Source organism: Neopelma chrysocephalum, unplaced genomic scaffold (assembly GCF_003984885.1).
Source record: "Neopelma chrysocephalum unplaced genomic scaffold, ASM398488v2 Primary Assembly neopelma1_44, whole genome shotgun sequence".
Taxonomy (NCBI): Eukaryota; Metazoa; Chordata; class Aves; order Passeriformes; family Pipridae; genus Neopelma; species Neopelma chrysocephalum.
The window spans coordinates 5,617,860-5,637,974 of NW_020897703.1; the positions used below are offsets into that span (position 1 = coordinate 5,617,860).

Here is a 20,115-nt window from a genome sequence, read left to right on the forward strand (position 1 = left end):
AAAAACAAACGCTTTAAAGTTTTGCTTAGACTCCAACTTTCAATACTACTCCGCAGTTGCAAAATACTTGTAACAGTACATTTATAAAGAGGTCAAACAGCCCATCTTTAGATTTGCTTATTATTTATTTTGATTAATTAGCTACATGTTTTAAAAAAATTACATTAGGCATAAATTATACAGCAATGCAAACTAGCTATAAAAGAACACTGTATTACTCACTTCATACTGACAGTCTGAGGAAGAGTAGATATTTAACTCTGGAGCCCTGCTGTCATTTTGAGGCTGAGCAATATGCAGCTTTGCAGAAATCTCAGTAAGAGATGGGATTCTGAAACAGCAATTTAAATGGTAATTGTTGCCCTTATAACCAAAAAAAAGCCAAACATGCCCTAGTTTTCAACAAGTGCAAAGCAGATCTAGTACACCAAGTGTCACCACAAGCTATGAGCGAAATGGTATAAGGAACTTGTTAATCTTATTCCAAAGAACTCCACGACATTCTCAATCCTCAGTCCACTCTCCTCTGAACTATCAAGGGCACAGCACTACTGAAAGCACACAAGTTCAGTGAACACACTGCCTCACAGAACAGGTAAATATGCTGAGAGACAACAATGGGAAGGACAGATTGTCAAGAATACAATTCAGTTTCCTGTAAGTGTTATGCTGTTAGAAAATACGGGGAGGGGGGAAATCGGGAGACTTCTAAAATAAACAAGGAAGACAGTTTTCCAACCATCTAATACACAGTCAGGTGGTTCAACTTTTTTGAGAAAATTAGTGAGAACCATTACACAAACAGTTAGTAGGTATTCTTATTCTGAGACAAAGTCAAAACAACTTTGTCAACAAGGTCAGAAAGGTAAAGATGCAGAAGCCATACAGTTAAGACTAGAGAAACTGTCATATCAGAAATATTACAACAGGATGCAAATATTCTTAAAAAAAACAAGAAGTAAGTTACAATTGTTAAATTTCTTACTTTGCTACAACTATTGAGTCTTCATGTGACCAGGGTATATGAAGTCTGTAAACACTAGGTTTTCTTTCTGAAATGAAAGAGAATTAAAAAAATATAAAATTAATTACAAACAAGATGTGGCAACTGTCTCTAAAAACTACAATGCCAGTAAAACAAAGGTGGCATACCAAATCACTGGGCTTGCAGTTACATTGCAATTGATATTGCAATGCAGATCAGTGCAGTTAGCAGGAAACAAAAATGACATTTTTTAACTCAGGCTGTTACAGGACAAGACAGTGAGAGACATCGATGTTCAAAGGACTGACAGTTAGAAAACTGCATTTCAATACGAAACTAAAACCCTAATCTAATGAAATCCATCACTTTTTTTTTTAAACAGAGTCCTTTAGCAACCCATCCTGTTTAAGCTTATGTAGCTCAGCATTCAAATTTGAGTTCCATAATTAGCAAATAAAAATTGTCGCCAAATGCACTTTTCTTGAGGAACACTTTCAACATAATGCAGAATCCTGCTGAAAGTTCAACTTCCCTTTGCTGAGAAGTAAGAAAAACAAACATCAGAGGACTAATTTTTCAATTTTTTGAGCTATCCTTCTTAATAAAAAGTGGGAAGTGAGAGATATTAGCAGAGACATTTGAGCAGATTATAACATTACTGCCTAAACCTCACTGCATAAGAGGACTTCAGTTTCTACCAGCTTCAGTCTTGAAACTTTCCAAGAATTTGTTTTATAAATGTATACTTTAGAAGACATATATTTACCTTTGACTGACTGGCAGTGGCTCTCTATATAAATTTTGAAAGCTTGATATATCTAGACAATAAAAAAAAATAAGTTAGTCACATTCTCCCGAGAGTGGTTACATTAGCTCTAAAAATTAAAGAGCCTTCTTACTTGGTTGAAGTGCTGGAGCTGTACATTGTAAAGTAAGCCAGTTGAATTTAATAGAATTTTGCTTGAAGAAAGCCCTGTAAAGGATGTAGTATTTTCACTTATTAGATAAAATTATCTGAGAACTCATTACATCTTCAGATTTTTTTTCCAGGAGACCTATGTGCTTTTACATCTGTTAGTCAAAACCCCCATATTTCTTATTTCTTTGTCTGTTACTAACAAAAGCAGTATTAATTTTAGGGAAAAACAAACCCCCAAAAAGCTCCAACATGAAATTTTTAGGTAAATTTATTATCCAAAGGTTAGTAATATTAGCTTTCCATTTCTTCCAAAAGTAATATCCTATACTTACCAAATGAAAAAAGACGTGTCACAGGAAGCTGTACTGTTCTGGACTCCTCGTTGAAGAATTCACAGCCCAAAGTATACTGCAATTCAGGACATTGAAAACAGATCTAAACCAAGCACAAGACTATAACATCTTTGTACTTGCCAATTACATTTCACAAGTGATCTCGGTTCTATCTTTGCTTACCCCCAACATTGTGTATTACTAATTCAACTGCAAGATGCCCATGTCACAACTATCTGAAGATACATTCACAGATGAACATTAGACTCACTTTAGCTGTGAATAATTTCTTGGGTCACGGATTATAAACCACAGACACAGAGACTGTATTTGTGTCACAGAAAGGAACGTCAGATCTACTTAGACTAGAAATTCTTCAAGTGCAGTGTTCTGCCATTTTTAGGACCAAGGCCTGCCAGACCCAGCTGGGTAATATGCAAAGTCTGTTTAGATTCACTAAAAATGTTCCTCTTGCTGGGATTCTGGGAGCCCTTGATGCAAAGATATTCAACTCATCTATGAAACTCAGAACTATTAAACTGTGCACACCTCAGTCTACCACATTATTTGTGGTCTCAGAGCTTGCAGAGGTATCTGACCTATGCTTCCTGGAATCCATATGTGATGCCTTCAATTATATATATATTCTCTGCTACCCTGGATAAGAGAAATGACTGTTCAAAGGTATAAATATTCAGGAATGCAAACAGTATATTAAGAAAAACAAACCATTAGAATTTCCAACAAGAAGTCCTTAAAAATTGATTTGAGAACTGTTGGTTTGTATGTTTCAAGTGCTATTCATGCCTTGTGTTTGGTATTTTATCAAATGAAGTGTTTCTGAGCTTTCAGAAGACAACAAAAGCTACCTTCAAACCACAGTGGGAGTGTAGGTCTATGGTTTCTCAAAGTAGCTTAGCATATGTTTAATATACTTCCTTTTCCTTCTGTCATAGCACCTGAGTTATGAACACACTAAGCAAGTAATTTCTGCATGCCATATTTTTTTACCTTATTGCCAACTGCAGCTGGTACCTGAATGACAATGTGGGACAAGGAAGGATAGTCCTGAAGTTTCAGCATTACAACCTTAAAAAGGAAAGGAAAAAAGAAACAGAAGGAAAGAAACAGAAAAGCCATTACTGAATATACCCCTTAGCTTTGCCCCTTGCCAGTTTTCTACCTGTTTTACCCCTTCCTCTGGAATACAACTGCATGTTCCAATGCTGTAAACAGAACAGATCTTCCCTTATGACTTGCAACTACCCCCCGAAGCATCTCTCCCTCCTACAAATTACGTAAAATACTTACCTTGGTGGTTGGAAGTAATTCAGCTCTCCAGGACAGATCAGTAGCTTCCAGGCTGTAAAAATCCATGCACATTAAAGAATGAGCATATTCATTATGCAGGCCCTACATTATGGCAGGGGATTAACATAGCAGCTTCTCTCTCTCTCTCTCTCTGGATTCACATCTTAAATTGAGAACAAGTTTGGGTGTACTGCAGTTAGTTATCATAGTAATTTATCAAACTATATCATTTCAGATAGTGCAAATCTTGTTTTTGTAAAAACAAGTTCAACAAAGCTCCAAATCTGTCATACACAAAACACGTAGCCGTTATCAGCCATGCAACTTCAGACACAAAATGAAAACTCTTCATGAGCTAAAACAGCACTGGCATTAAATTAACATGCAGTTTTATTATCACCTTTGAAACATCAGAAGTATCAATTCTTCCTATGGGAACATCTAAAATATACCACATAAATCAAAAATTCTGTTAGCTGCTAAAGAGCTTGCAGCAGTTCTAACATGGTGTGTATGTAAGTACATTGAGTTCCTCTCCAGCTCTTTTGTAGGCCCCCTTTAGGTACTGGAAGGCTGCTATAAGATCTTCCTGAAGTCTTCTTTTCTCCAGGCTGAACATACCAACTCTCCTAGCCTGTCTTCATAGGAGAGGTGGTCCAGCCCTCTGAACAGCTTAGTGGCCCTCCTTTGGACTCATTTCAACAGGTCACCATTTTTCATGTGTTTGGGGACCCAGAGCTGGATACAGCACTGCAGGTGGGGTCACACAAGAGCAGAGTAGAGGGAAAGAATCACCTCCCTGCTGGCCACACTGCTTTTGATGCAGCCCAGGATGTGGCTGGCTTTCTGGGCTGCAAACACACATTGCAGAGTCATCTTGAACTTCCTGTCCATGAACACCCCCAAGTCTTTCCTGCAAGGTTTGTCTCAATCCATTCACCATCCAGCCTGTACTTTTGTTGGGATTTCCCTGACCCAGATGCAGGACCTTGCACTTGCTGTTTTAAACTCCATGATGTTTGCATGGGTCCACCCCTCAAGCCTGTCCAAGTCCTTCTGGATGGCATCCCATCCCTCCAGCATGTTGACCATGCCACACAGCTTGGTGCTGTTGGCAAATTTGCTGAGGGTGCACTCAATCCCCCTGCCCATGTTGCCCATAAAGATGTTAAAAGGTGCTGGTTCCAATATGGACCACTCATCACTATCCTCCACTTGGACATGGAGCCATTGACTGCAACTCTTGGAGTGCAACCATGCAGCCAGCTACCAGAACCATCCAGATGCTACAAGCTCCATAATTTTGGAATCCAGCACAGCATGTAGTGTCCACAAGAGAGCAACAGGAACGACTTCTCACTGCTATGAAGGTCAAAAATACAATTTAATGAAGAAAAAGATCACCTTTTTTGAGAAAACCTATCTTTCCTGTTTTCTTGGTGAAAAGAAAGCATGAATTCTTTATGATAACAAATTTACTTCCCAATCTCTTCCTTCCTACAAAGGATATTTATATGCTTTATATTCAAACACAATCTCACAAGATCTATTTGAATAAAGAACAGGAACTGTTTATACTCACCACATCGATGAATTACTGTTCATGCAGCCATAAATCCAACTACTTGTGTCCTGTAAAGTCAAAACCATAAAATAGTACATTACCTATATGTGACTGCATTTATAAATATATTGAAAATACCAGTTCTTTACTCCAAACAATGCGGGAGTTAAAGCTGCTGATAATCTCCAAAATTTCTACATGCTAAATATTTCAGTATACAAGATATCAGCAACTGTCTCTGATAGCAGAACCTTGGTGCAATTAACTTACTAAAAAGAGAACAAACTTTCATCTTTGTCTCACTCCTTTTCTATTTAGTGTGTCTGCAGCAGCTATCACTACAGTGACCAAACTCTCATAAGGATGTTAAATGCTGAAGCATGACAGTGAAGATGATTATAAAAACAGTCTCTCTCAGATTTCCTCAGTTATTCAGAATGAAAGATATTCACCTATCTTTTTTCCATTTCACAATAAAGTCAGACTTCTGTGTTAACACCAAGTGATATCCTCCATTAAAAGTCTGATATCATAATCTTGCAATTACAATTACAAGGATGGAAAGGTGAAGCATAAGACTGAGTGGTGGGGGTTTCTAAGAACCATTTCGAATAACTTCAATTGGCCACCATTTCTAGTTATGAATAAATACAAGGTTAAGCAAACAAGCTTTCATAATTTCCCTTCAAAAAATACCCATCTTACATATCATGCTTTATCTCTTCTAACTTAAAGAAACCTCTCAAGGCACTATTTTAAGTAGTAGAGGAATACTTTAGATATTTAATGCTTTACTTCTCCCTCCCTTGAGAATTTTAACTGTTCTGAAGCAATAGCACCATGATGCAAGGATCTCAGATATTGTTTTGTACCTCCCTCCTCCTCCTCAACTTGTACTAACCCTGTCTTCAAGACATTGTATCAAAAGTTATCTTATTAAAGTACAACTGAGATCACAACATAACAGGTAAACACTGAAGTGCCACTGAGAAGAACCATTAGAAAAGCACCAAGGACAGACAATCATTTTTCACAATGGTGGTATTTGCTAAGAGGAGGAGTGGCAACAGGGACAGGCAGGATAGAACAGGAAAGTATGTCAATTTTCTTGCCACTAATCTAAAATACGTAAATTCTGAAAAGAATATTTATCCACCTTCAGTTTGCCAAGAGATTAAATTAATTCTTGTAAAAAAAATTAAAAAATTTTTGGCTGAATGCCTGTGTCTTGAACTAAAAATATAAGAGCTGCACATTATGGTGTCTCCTCTCAATAGGAGACAACAGAGACGGTGCTGTTTTCTCATCTGTCTTCCATTCACTTCCACTGCTTAGTGAAAGACATTTGTAGCCTTGCAGACTCACTTTAATTGTATTGTGGGAAAGCAAACCTATAAATAACTTTCCCAAATTAGAAGTATGGTAAAAACATGGCAGCACTAAAAAACAGCATCTTCATTCAAAACCATCAATACAGAACTGCACTAAAGTAAAGGACCAAGTAATCTAGAGCTAACCATAAGAGTCAAAAAATAAAACATTTGAGGTTCAGGTGGCATTGAAAGTTTCAGATCTTGAACACCAAGTGTGACATGCTACAACAGGTAGTACATCTTACACAATGCATTAAGCTGTAAATGGATGTCAGCATTTCAACAACTGTCCATTAAACTGTCTTAAAACTGCAACAAATATAAATTAAAAAAAACACAGCTTTATAAACAAACTCCAGACATAAAAGAAGTATTTTCTCACCAACATACTATTTTCACAGTAAATATGACTGTATGATTTTCTGTGGCTTGCAAGAGGAAATGTGAAATATTTTCCATCAGAATCCTTAAAAGGAAAAAAAAAGCTCATTAGTAAAAAAAAAGAAACCAAAACAAAAATAAATATAAAAACACAATGAGGAAAAATCATTACTTACATTGTAAACTGAATAAGTCCATTTTGAGGCTTTGACTGTAATCCACATGAAAATTCCTACAAAAAACCCATGTTCTTATATGCCACACTGCAGGAACTATTATCCTTTTATCTAAAATCTTAGATTTTACTTATTACCAAGGTCTTATCTCTTATCCGTAAATGGACACAAACTTTATAAGTTCTAACCAACACTGAGGATTGCTACTGCTTAGAATGATATGCAACAGTTATCACCAATTTCACAGGAAACAGTAAAATCCTAAGATCTTGTTATTAAATACAAACTGTAAAATAAAAACTCTATGGATCTTGAAACAAAGATGGAAAGGCAACAAAACAAACTGAATGTTACTAATGTAATTACAGGGTGACTGATTAAAGCTGAGTCAACTATAGACACAGCCCCAGTCTTTGTTCCTGTCAGCCCTTTTAAAACTGATACAGGCTGTGTAGAAGCACATCAGCAATGAAGTGAATAACACGTACAGAAAACTGTAGCAGTTTAAAGATATGTCTGGGGAAAAAGAGTAAGACAGAATAATGAAGAGATCAGAGATACAAACAATGTCAATTGTCATGCAAGAAGGTTAATACCTTTCTTCCATGTAACTAGAGTAACAAGTCCATCACAGAAATTCCACTAAGTGTCAAGAGCTCAGCATAAATAGGAAGACGCCAACATGAAATCCAATTTAAATGTATTCCTCCTTATTGCTAAAAACTGACCCCAAAAAAGGTGAACAAACAAACAAAATCAGTTTCACAACCTCTCTGGGCACCTCTTCGTTTGCCCACCTTCCGGGGTGAAGTACTTCTTCCTATCATCCAACTGGAATGTCTCTTGTTGCAAAAGGATTCTATTGCCTATTGTACTATCACTGTTCACCTCCAAGAAAAATCTAACTTCATCTTCTCTCCAGTCTTTCATTTAGGTAGTTGAAGACAGCAACAGGATTCCCCTCAGCATTTTCTTTACAGTGAAAAACTGCAGTTAACTCAGCCTCTTTCCCCTGCCTCCTACGCCCAAGGACTAACCATTTTGGTGGTCTTCTGCTCCATACTCACTTTAGTATATGCCAATGCCTAAATCCCTTCTTATAAAAGGTGGCCAAATCTGGACACCAAAGTGCAAGCTACTTTAGTACTTCTGCAGTATCTTACATTGAGAAAATCCCTGAAATAAAATCGTTTTCATAAAATGGTTCAGCCCAGGTCAGCAAAACTAGGAATAAAGCTGTGCCCTACTAAAGTTGTGTTTCGTTCTCAAGACTCCACACAGTCAAAATTTCTCACTTTTAGCTACCATTCTTAGGAAGGCAATTTACAAGGAAACCTTTGGTGTGCAGTCCATCTTACCCTGCCAGGTCATGGCAAAAAGGAAGTGACTGATAAGGCAGATCTGAATATTCAGGATTTCCATGAGCAGCACAAAACTAAAATAACAGCTCTATAACACCCCCACTATCCCTCTTGCAAGCACGGGATATAAGAGTAGATTACACTGTATTTTTTACATCCAGCTATTCCCAGTCCCTGAGATTTTTTTACTGGACATCCTGGCATAAATATGACTCCTGTGCATCCTCCAGAATTCAAGCTATACAAAAGTGACAGATTTTTGCTCCTACCCCTTTTAAACTCTTTACTACTAAAACCAAAGAAAACTGATCATTTAGGTCTGTATCCTCTATATCATTTTAGCAATGTCTAAAGAAGGACAAAGTGTATTCCAAAACTTTGTTAGTGAGAAAATTAACAAAAGAGCGTCACTGAATCCTATTCAAAAGAAAACCGCTGCACACCTGGGAGTTCTGTAAAAACTTCAGGATTTTCCTCAAATATCTTTGCAGGGTGTCTTACAAAGTGGTGATTCAGTACAGACATTCTCTTCTTTGGATCCTCAGTTATCTAAAAGAAGAGCACATTATCAAATTTTTACCAATGTGCATGATTTAAGATCATCACATGATCACAGCAAACAAAAACAATACAGTTTTGTGGATGAAAGGCTGGAGAGATTGTGAGAAGACATAGTACCTTTTCTATTCTAAATTCAATAACCTGAACAGAAAAGTGCCAACAACAGTCAATCAGTGCAATACAGAATGTCTACACATCATTAAAAAAGTCTACACGTTTATAGCTAAAACTTCCAGAAGTTTTATATCCTCACCTACTCTTAACACAAGGAAACCATTCTATTGAACTTTCTCTATAGACACACATGCATTCTTCCTGAAATAACACACTTATGTCACAGCTTAGGAAAAATTCCCACATTTACGTTTACTAATCTCAGTTCACAAATTCAGCTTGCTCTACATCTCTTCTGACTATTTCAAGCATCCAAACAGCTGTAAAACTACAATAGGATTCGCTTTTGTTTGGGGAGGGGATTTTTTTGTTTGTTTTTTTGTTTCATTGGTTTGGTTCTGTTTTTTCCCAAACAAATTTTCCTGGACTAATTTTTGTTTCAAAAATTGTGGCCATCACTTCTGATTCCTGAAGATTTTTACCCTCCAGCACAGTCAGTAAACTAGAGAACAAGTGTACCCCCTTTTTGACTCTCTAAATCACACATGAAAATGAGTACACGTGAGAAACAAGAGAAATCTGCCCCGAACAGCCTCAAAAAGAACACCTCGAGTCCTTCCTCTTCTATGTCTGAGGCTCTGCTCTGATGTATTTTCAAACCTTTGGGCCTTAATTCCAATTTATGTTAATTACTGCATAACATTGCAGAAAGAAAATTGTACAATATGAGATTCTCCAAGAGTTTTCAAAAAGTAAGATGTAGGATATTCATTTAGAAAAGCGATAAATAACAGTAGCTGGAGGTGTACAAATATGCAGGTACTTTACTTGCATTCTATTTTTGTAAGTGGCTTTTGAAAAAAAAAACAAACCTCAAATGTATGCTGGTCACTATGATCACCACACATGCTTTTTCACCCTTTGTATACTGGTCAGAGAAGGTGACTTGAACACACACTGAGAGGTCACATTCACAGCTACACAGCTAAAAAAATCTGTTTATCCTGGTGCAAGGTCAACTGAACCTGCTGCATTGGAAGAAATGTTTGGCCCATACCCCAGCAGCTATAAAGCATCAAGAAGTCAATAATGAAAACTGAGTAAACCTCTAATTATTTCTGACACATTGGTCAAACAACAAAGTCACAGAATTTTTCAGTGACTGGGACAAAATGACAACAATTTTCTCAGCATGACTTAAAATAATCAAAAAGGAGTTTTCTGTATAATAGGAAGATATTTCTCCTGACTAAGCATTCTGAGATGAAAGAAGAAAGTGTGATGGGTAAATACATATACAGACCTGCCTTGTATTTTCATCTATGAGATCAAATAAAGCTCTAATGGTAGCCAGGATCAGTTCTTTGCACCTAGAAGAAGAAAGAAGAAGTAAAATTAAATCTAGAAAGGAAATATCCAGGGTAATAAAAGTGATCAGAAGAGGCATCACCATAATATTATGCTGAAGTTAAAATATGGTATAAAGTGATAACAGTAGAGAACAGAGGTATGCACGGGCAGTCAATTAACCTCTGTTCCATTACTTACCACACTATGGAGAGATGGTCAGTTGAGGCCCAAACTCTAGGCACAGCTGAGCTCTATTTGGGGAAAGAAAAAAGTTAATCTTTTGTTAGTATTCAACATTTTCAAATTATAAGCAAGTCTTTCCCCTCCTTATTTAAATACTTGTGCAATTATTAAAAAGAACAGTGCTTATCTTAAGAGTTTCAGGGCCTAGGGTACCATAGAATGACTTCTTCAGTCAAAGATCTTACAAGCGATGAAGCACTTGTAAAGGGGAAATTATAAAACAAAACGACCAAGTTATCTATGTTAGATAGCAGAGACTAATGGTGAAAGGGCAAATTATGGTGTGGAGGAAACTTACCAAAAATTTCTTCAAAGACTGCTTCTATGACTAATCTTACTATTTTAATAATTGATCCTGGCACACGAGAATAGAAGCATGCCAATAAAAGCTGCTGTAGAAAAACCAAGGGCATTCTCAATAAAAAGAAGCATCAGAACACCATGCAGAAAGAACTGGACAGTCTGAAGCTATTCATTTGTGTAAGTGTATTGCAAATATCGCATTTTAGGGACTCAGCTCATCACCTATCTGCACAACTTGAAGCTATGAACCATTAATGCATTACACCTGGGATGAAAAACACCCCAAACTGAACAACCACAACACAGCCCCCAAAGCAAAACAAAGAAGTGGTACCACTACTCATGAAATCTCATGCAACATTCTGGTCACCAACACTCAAGAGAAATGAAAGTAGAGCAGATGCAGAGAATGGTTACTAGGACAAAGGGAATGCAGAGTTAATCTTCTTAGCCTAGCAGGATCTGAGCTGAGACTATTTATAGACAGCTTTCTGTACAACAGACAGGGAGGTAAACACCAAGGGAATGACAACTATTTCAGATAACATTTCAAGCTGATGTCAGAACAAATGTGTTAAAAGACTGGCTTGTGCAGTAAATGGAAGTTAGAAATTACAAATTTTCTCCCTATGCTGAGGGAGAACAGGTAGGGAACAGGTTGATGGAGAGGGGATGGAATGACAAACCTGGATACTTTCTGATGTCTCTTGATTAATTTTGAAAGGATAGACGCCTGCAAAAGCAGAAGACTAGACTTGATGATCCTCTACATCCTTTCTATTCCTAAATTCTTTGAAAAACAATAAATACAAAAAGAAGGCTCCAAGCCAGAGCTCTCTTTCTATAATCAAACAAGCACTCAACTTCTGTGCTGCACATCTGCCAGTCTCTACACACACAGCTCTTGCAAAAATGCAGGGAAATAAAACCTGAGTTCTGAAGCTGAAACAGTGCAAGAAGGTCATAAGAAGAAATGGTACCAAGTGGTAGATTTATACTACATCATCTATTTATGATCTTATAACCACATACTATCTACTTTGTGTTTTCACGTGTAGTATTTTCATATTTATTTACGCTACGCTGCACATAGAGACTGTAATTAGACACCAAAACATGCATTACACAAATGGCTATCTAACATAGCTCCATGCAAAACCAAAAAAATAGTTTGCTTTTTTACCACAACAGATAAGGCACTGTCATGTTGACTCAATCTCGGTAGAAAAGCCAGTCCTGAACGAACTTGGTAATCTCTGAATCCTCCCGCCACAGAAAGGGTAGTTAAATTTCTTAAATCTTGGGCCTTTAGCATCCAGTGATTGTTTACAGCTGTATAAAAATCTATAAAATATATCAAAATCAATCACAATTTTCCCATAAGCCTATTTCATATACAAAAAAGCCATATCAACATTTAACTAAAAGTTTCCAAACTCTAGAGGATTCTGAGCTCTGATTAGCACTTTTGATTCATATAAGAGAGAAAAATTATTGGTTTAGCCCCAAGGAGGTAGCAGTTAGGAAAGACAGATACACTTACACTTTCTATACCAGCTGGACACATACATTGTTAAAGTAGCAAACCACAGATTTATTTGAAGGACAACCATGGTCCAGAAACAGTCAGCAAGGAAGCAGCATCACATTGAAATCAATTGTAGGAGGGAGAATTAATACAAGCACAATAAATCAAATCCAGCAGCTAAAGATAATCCATTCCTCTTGGGTGTCACAGACAATAATGAAAATGAATATGTCTTCCCCTTCCCTCACCAATTCCCTCGGTATCTACATTTAGCAGCAGAATTATCACTAAGCACATATTTAATCAGTACAGTTTAATCAAATCTAGCTTTTTCAATAAGTGTATAGTACACACATAATGATTATTCTTTATCTTTATGCCACAGTTTTTTAGGAGAAAATATGACCTTTTCTGCAAATATATTATATAAAATATACTATTATATCTATATTAAATATTCTTACCCCCAACACCTGGGCATGAAAAACATTAAATTTACAAACTTCTACCAAAATTATGCTATTTAGGCAATCAATTTGATAAAGAAAGCCATTACAGAGCTCAAGTTTTAAAAGAGGGAAAAAAAAGGAAAGAAAAAACATCATGCATTGCAGAGCTTACAAATTTAGTAACACGACCTGCAACTTATTAAAATTACAAATTATCGAGAGCTCCAGGCCTTGCACAGAAACTTAAGTCCACATAATCCATTTAATACAATACTTGACTTTCTTTGAGTATCCTGGTGCTCTCAAACAACTACCTGAGTAACAAAGGAACAGATTAATTACAGTAAATAAAGCAGCACCCATTACTGTTGATTTGCAAGAATCTCACCTATTAGTGCTTGAGAGGAACAATAAAGAAAAGCGATGTAATCAGATAACCCACAACACTCACCGGTAAGATATCTGTCCAAAGGCATTACAGGTGCAACATGAGGTGTGGCTTGTGTAATGAGGAGGTTTATAAGTTCAGGCTTAAAACTCTTCAGAGTGAGCAATGCTCTTGCAACAAGACCACCCATGGAATGACCTACTATTGCAACGCTGGTCGGTGCAAATTCTCCATCCTTAAGCAAAGAGCAAAGAGTAATTAGACACATCAGAAACTTGTCTGACATTGAACTACGGTTACTAGTTGGAGATTTTTTCCTCCAAAATTAACTTATGGCCTTTCAAGGATAACGTTAACTTTACAAGTTTACAAAATAAGTATAAATTCAATTTCTATCTCAAAAAATGTGCTTAATTTCAGTTCCAGGCTCAAAAGGAAATACTATGTACCCGGTGTAAACTTAATAAACTTAAGCTTATTTTAATCTCTGAGACTCTTAGGAACTGAGTATACCAAAGAACTTTCCTAGAGAAAACTAGATTTGAGGCAATGCTATATTAATATTTTAATAAGCAAGAGAAAGTTTACATCTCTACTAGAAAAAAGCAGACACCGTGTATGGAGGTATTTATTTAGAAACACAATACAGAACCAAACCAGAGCTCTGGGATTGTCACAAGCAATAAAAATCTGTTAAGGAGAAGCAAATCTCTGTTGCATTATTATCACTTTCAATTATCCACACACACTATAAAGTCTCCCTCCCTTATTCATCATTCTTCAGTTTTCCAGCAGAAAAGGCACCCAGAATTCCATTCCCAAATGCAAGTACATTACTCAGCATATGTCACCACTTACCCTGTACAACTTAAGAATTACTTTTATGCATTCATGCACAAACTTGGTCTGCCGTTGCAGACTACCACCATACAATGCAACCAACTCCTCATTAAAGTTGACACTGAAGAAATTAAAATGATACTTGAAGTCAACATCTTCTGCTTTTCTAAGTGCAATGGAGCCAAGAGAACGCACTAGAAGAAGAAACCACATGAATTAGAACAGTCTAATAGTCACTGCTTAGCACCATCTTTAGTAGACAAACACATAAATATACAGTCTATTAAGAAAAAATGTTTTATTAAATCCATTAAATCTCAAGCCCTTTACAAAAGACATCCAAAAGCAGACAATCTCCTTTGAGCTTACCACTGCCTACAAGGATATTTTATGTCAAACACAAATTTATACAAGGATCAAGGACTGTGTTCCTCCACCCAAGGGCTGTTTTCTCATCTCATTTATACCTTCTTACTGCCACCAGGACAAGAAGGCAAACTGAGCATTCTTGATTTCAACTGTAGAGGCATTCCTCCTGCTAGGAATTTAGGCTTTCCTAAAACTCCTTTGAAGATCATCAACTCTAAGACAACATTCCCAAATAACACTAAAATACGTATAAGGGGATTGGAAAACCAAACCCTATGTGACACTTTTCCATCTAAAACCTTGAGGGAGGAAATGTTCAGTTTACAAGGTCTTACTTCTGACCTGTTTCCACTGTCTAACCCTGGCTGCTATTTAATACAGCCTTTCAAGAGCAGAATTGTCCCCAAGTTTCCATGGAGACATGGCAGGATGGGAACAGTAACAGTTGAAAATAAAAATACATGGTAGGGAAAGAATAAAATAAAAGAGAAAGTCCCCAAGACAAGTATATAAAATAACTAACGACTACCAGAAAGGTGTGCCCAAATCCAGCACACAGGAGCAAGATTCTCCTAGAGTACAACAGATTGAGGGAACTGCAGAACCCTCCTTCTCAGAAAAGTCTGCTACAGAAATGAAGGTATCAAACAAATTTCAGAGAGGCTCTTGAAATGGGACAGTTATATTGATGAAGTACTCTGCACGTTCAAGCACCCAAACAGATATTATCAGGACGATGAAAATTATAAATCTGATTTGTAGTCAATCTCTATCTATAGCTAATAAGCAATAAATCCACCTTCAAAATGGTTTGAAAATGCCTAAAAAGTATTTAAAAGATCAAGTGTCTTATCATAACCTTATATCTTGGAGGTCATAGTAAAAGGAACAAGAATATTGCACAAGAATATCACAAGGCAAGTGTGTGACAGATTGCTAAACAGAACTAAGGATCTGAATTCTCCCAATCTCAGGTTCATTTCCAAATCATCTTTTACTCAAAGTCTGAATTTTGTGCATTTTACAAAGTTCATTTTAGTGCCCATGGAAGATGATGAATTAACATTTCAAAAGTGCCAGTAACACATCCAAACCTCCTGGAAGGCAGTCGTAGTGAGGTGGGGTCAGCCTCTTCTCCGAAGTATCAAGTGAAAGGACAAGAGGAAATGGCCTCAAGTTGCATCAGGGGAGATTTAGACTCAATCTTAGGAAAAGTTCCTTCCCCTAAAGGGTGGTCAAGCATTGGAACAGGCTGCCCAGGGCAGTGGTGGTCTCACCATCCCTGGAGGTATTTAAAAGCAGTGTAGATGTGGTCCTTAGGGACATGGTTTAGTAGTGGGCTTGGCAGTGCTGGGTTAATGGTTGGACTTGATAATCTGAAAGGCCCTTTCTAACCTAAATGATTTTATGAAAATAAGACCAGCAAAGGCAGCAGCAGCACTTTTGTCTTCATTGCTCAGCAAACATAAACATATTTTAAACTAATATGAAAATTGCAATAGCAACACGTTCTCTGCTTCTCTAAGTATCTATATTTATCTATAGTATAAAATTGTGCTATCTGACAATAAATTCTGAACAAAATAAGAATTTCCATAAATTCCACAATAAAACAAAAAATATTCTCAGCCACTGAATAATTTTTTTAATAAGGTTTTGTAAAACGCACATATGACTTATTGCTAGTCTCTCTGTTTCTCAAATATTTACTAACCTTAAGCAACACACTATATCCACACCATGTAGTACCTCTACTCACCTAGTTTGTTTATTCTTTGGATACTTCCTTTTGATTCCTAACATGCCTTGAAAGTACCATTTTATTTACTGCCTAGTGATGTACTGTCATGTTTTTAGAGAGAGCATTAATTCACAGATTTGCAATATTTGATGCACAATTACAAAAGTCCATATGGCAGCTCTCATAACCATTATGTCTGTAATCTTCTTTGGATGATATTGTGCCTGGAAGTTTGTGTGGGTTTTCTAAAAGTACAAGTTAGTAAAATATTTTATGTTGTTATAAGCTAAGCGAGTATGTTCTCAAAAAAAGCAAAACTCTGTAAAGGTTCTCTGAAATCAGGTAATTTAATCATCAAGTTCAGTGCAAATAGAAGGAGAAGTTATCACAGTAAGGTATCAGGGTTCAGAGTATGGTGGTTTTCCCCACGCACATCCATGCAGTTTGCTAACACAGTGAGTGTTACCGTTTCAAAGCACATTTTAGAGAATAAAAATTACAGTCTGACAAACCCAGCCTGGAAGGAATTGCAGATACCAGAGTACACCCTGAAACACAAAACTTCATGTTCATCAAATGATTAGCTTTGGTATTCACAATGAAATGAAAAATAAAAATGCTTTAAAACTACTACTTCCTTTCATTTGGAGCCTAGAAGCATAAGAGGGAATAACCTGGGAAACAAAAGCAGGCTGTATGTAAAGTGAGAAGATGATGTTGAGGAAAAAACACCATTACATACAGAAGTAGGAAATAATGAAGCTACAGGGCAAGCCACAAGATGCTGCTTATTTCTAAAGCATGTAATTCCTTCACATCACAGATGATAGAGGGTTCAGTCTCTTCTAATCAAATTCAGATCTTGTTTTATTTGGCATAAACTGCACAAAACATTATTCAAATCAAAACCAACTGGATGTTTGCAAACAAAAGTACAGGAAGGGTATGGTGCTGCCATATTACAGCACTGTACTGTTTCTGGCTTTCAAAGGTTAAAGTCTTACTCCAGAGAAATATTATACCTTAAACATTTAACTGATTTCAAACAAAAATAATGTATTTTGACTATCTGAAATTAAACATGGACTAACAAGGATACCTATATCATAATAGGATCAATCATTATGACTCTAGCTGATAGTATTTCAAACAGAAAACTAATTAATGCATATATGTGAGAGCCTTTTTTGTAACATACTTATAACTTTGCTAAACACTTACCTTGTTTGTAACTGCCAGCATTCCCAGGAAGAAAAAGAACTGGAATTCCTGTCAATAGGAGGTTTTTGTTTTCTTCAGCGTAATTCCCTTCCCCATAGAGATAGAGCTCATATGCTGGGTATCTTCTGGCTGTTTTCTTGGGTAATTTTATTTTCTATTGCAAAAGTTAAAAAGAAAACAAATACTTTGTTTATAGTGTTACAAACAAGAAAATATAGTGGCTATAGAGCCACTTAAATGATTTGGTTTATATTTTATGTATGGTTTTAAGTTACAGTCTAAAAAATACCAAATGAAAATTGGGGTTTGCTTTAAAAAAAACTAATTAAAGTATCAAGTATATTGTTCAAGTAGGTATTACTGTGCAGAATGAGTGGCTGCAGTTACTCAAAACAGCAATTAACTTTAACTAGCTTTGAAACAAACTGCACATTCATAAAGTAAACCCAGCTTATAATACAGGGGTGGAAAGGAATAAAAAGCCATGCCAAAGCCCAACCACTTTTCCCAGGACAGCAGAATCTGAGACCAGAAACTGGGGCTTGTGAGTGATCCTCATTATTCCTGCTCTGGAATCCTTTCCCATACAACATAACTGAGAACAAGGATGTGCTACTGCACCTGATACGAAACAAAATCTGGAGAACAGGCTTATGTAGGTGACTGTCAGATGACACCTGTTACGTCAGGGTAAATTACAGATACTGTGTGAATTCTCTTAGGTGATTTTTACAGAGATGTCATCTGCAATGGGAGTTTAAACAATAGTAGGAACCACCTCAATATGGCTCATCAGAAAAAAACAACCTACACTTCAGTGCTTTTCCTGTTTGTTTCATTTTCGGAGTTGGTTTTGAGGCCTAGTGACAAACCACCTGGTTTTATAACAACTCAGGGTCCAATTTACATGTCAGTTGTCATCTTAAAAAGGGCCATATTTCTTGTATTAACGCCAAGAAGAATACAGCTAACCCCTCAACCTATCACTTAACTTATTCACAGGATTATGATTCCCAAAGAGAAAAGAACAAAATCTCTTTGAACCTCAGGGCTGGGTCAGGATTAATCTTAGACTATTAAGTCATGACTCTTAAGAGTCACGTGACACTGTTTTAAACCAAACACGTAGTAAACAACAAGACAATTAACTCCTGCTTGGAGGAGGTTGGCTGGTTTATAACTCTGAATTTCTAAGATACAGATTTTTAAAATTTTGATAAATGCAAATACACTTGTTCCAACGTTTGATTAATTATGTTACACTCATTGAGAGACAAATAAGACAACAAAAAATAAATGCATTAAGGTGTATTTTATAATTTAAGGAAAAAATTTGCAGAATAAGGCCAAACCTGAACTCAGTTTTACATCAGAAATCTTTTCTAAAGTCTTTCTTCATTGTTTTCACGAAATAGAAACATCTCTATTTCAAATACTTCATTATTTCTCTCAGCTGCCTCTACAGCAAAGGTGATTTAGCTTTAATTTCCTGCCCACACACTCCTTCCCTTCCCCTTTTCTTCTGTCTCTCCTCAGCTAAAGACTGTTTTCCTTCTCCCTTAGCCTTCAAATTGTTTGACATATTGGTTATTTGCAACCTTTTCTTATGATGTTTGAGATATCTATATTTAAAATTTATATTCTCTATGTATTATTTACAATATTTTATTTATATTAATTAATTAATGAAGTAGAAAGAGTGTATTTCATTCTTTCACTGTGAACAAAAAAGGTTAAGCTTCGTTCAGGGTTTATGTCTTCAGATCATCCTTTCAATGGCCTTTTTTCCTTTTCTTCATCATCTTGCCTTTCCAACTTCACTGACCTCATTGCCCCATTCTCATTCCTTTGTGCTGCTCCTTTTTCAAAGACTTTCAAAGTGATGAAAAAAACTTCATCAGTTTCCATTACTGAACTAAGAGTGCCATCAAGATATGCTTATATGACTTCCTGGTAGATCAAGCCAATTGCTCTTCCACAGTATCTTCCTGGTTCATTGTCTTTTCAAAAACTTTTACATAACCTAAAATTCACAAGCTGTCCTTCTCTGGGTCAATGTCGAAAGCAAAAACCCACACACCCCATGAAAACTGTACTACCAAAATACTGGTGGGGGGGTTGATAAATTACAGTGCTCAAATATTATAAACAAAATGGCAATGCATAACTCCAAAGGAAAACAGACCTTCATGTTTCATGACACTGGATTTAAATTCTGAATTCCCAAGACACGGTTTATGTAATCGGTAGTGGCGAGCTACAGTAACTTTTTACAATGTCAATGTAGGCTTCATTTTTTCACCCTGGTTTCCAAAGAAATTAGGTTTATGTGAAAAAGTCCTCATTACTAACTTCTGAGCCTCTTACCAAGTATAACTGTACAGGACAAGCACACATTAAATTCAAGTACCGCAATTCTACAACTCATACAAAAAAAGATCGTTCAGTACAAAGAAGAAAATCTAAAGTGATTCCATTACTTAGCATTAGGCTGACTGTGAGCTAACCCACACTGACAGACACAAAAGAAACGAGACTTCTTCTTTAAGTGTTCAAGTAGCTCTTCGTTTTGTAATGTGATACCAATCCGGAAGCAAGGACAGGTA

At 36.5% G+C, this 20,115-nt stretch overlaps 1 protein-coding gene across 2 annotated transcripts in view; it reads right to left on the bottom strand.

Moving 5' to 3' along the window:
* PGAP1 (post-GPI attachment to proteins 1) overlaps positions 1 to 20,115 on the bottom strand; it is a 37,957-nt gene that overhangs the window by 15,954 nt on the left and 1,888 nt on the right. For both annotated transcript variants that reach the window (XM_027678172.1, XM_027678173.1), the window contains exons 2-18: positions 17,510 to 17,663; positions 14,197 to 14,372; positions 13,402 to 13,573; positions 12,157 to 12,317; positions 10,626 to 10,678; positions 10,381 to 10,447; positions 8,846 to 8,951; positions 7,042 to 7,097; positions 6,867 to 6,950; positions 5,130 to 5,179; positions 3,548 to 3,599; positions 3,248 to 3,325; positions 2,237 to 2,312; positions 1,885 to 1,958; positions 1,752 to 1,803; positions 986 to 1,052; positions 223 to 331 (exon numbers count right to left, since the gene is read on the bottom strand). In XM_027678172.1, coding sequence (XP_027533973.1) covers positions 223 to 331; positions 986 to 1,052; positions 1,752 to 1,803; positions 1,885 to 1,958; positions 2,237 to 2,312; positions 3,248 to 3,325; positions 3,548 to 3,599; positions 5,130 to 5,179; positions 6,867 to 6,950; positions 7,042 to 7,097; positions 8,846 to 8,951; positions 10,381 to 10,447; positions 10,626 to 10,678; positions 12,157 to 12,317; positions 13,402 to 13,573; positions 14,197 to 14,372; positions 17,510 to 17,663 — 1,587 coding nt within the window. The remainder of the gene's footprint in view (positions 1 to 222; positions 332 to 985; positions 1,053 to 1,751; positions 1,804 to 1,884; positions 1,959 to 2,236; positions 2,313 to 3,247; positions 3,326 to 3,547; positions 3,600 to 5,129; positions 5,180 to 6,866; positions 6,951 to 7,041; positions 7,098 to 8,845; positions 8,952 to 10,380; positions 10,448 to 10,625; positions 10,679 to 12,156; positions 12,318 to 13,401; positions 13,574 to 14,196; positions 14,373 to 17,509; positions 17,664 to 20,115) is intronic.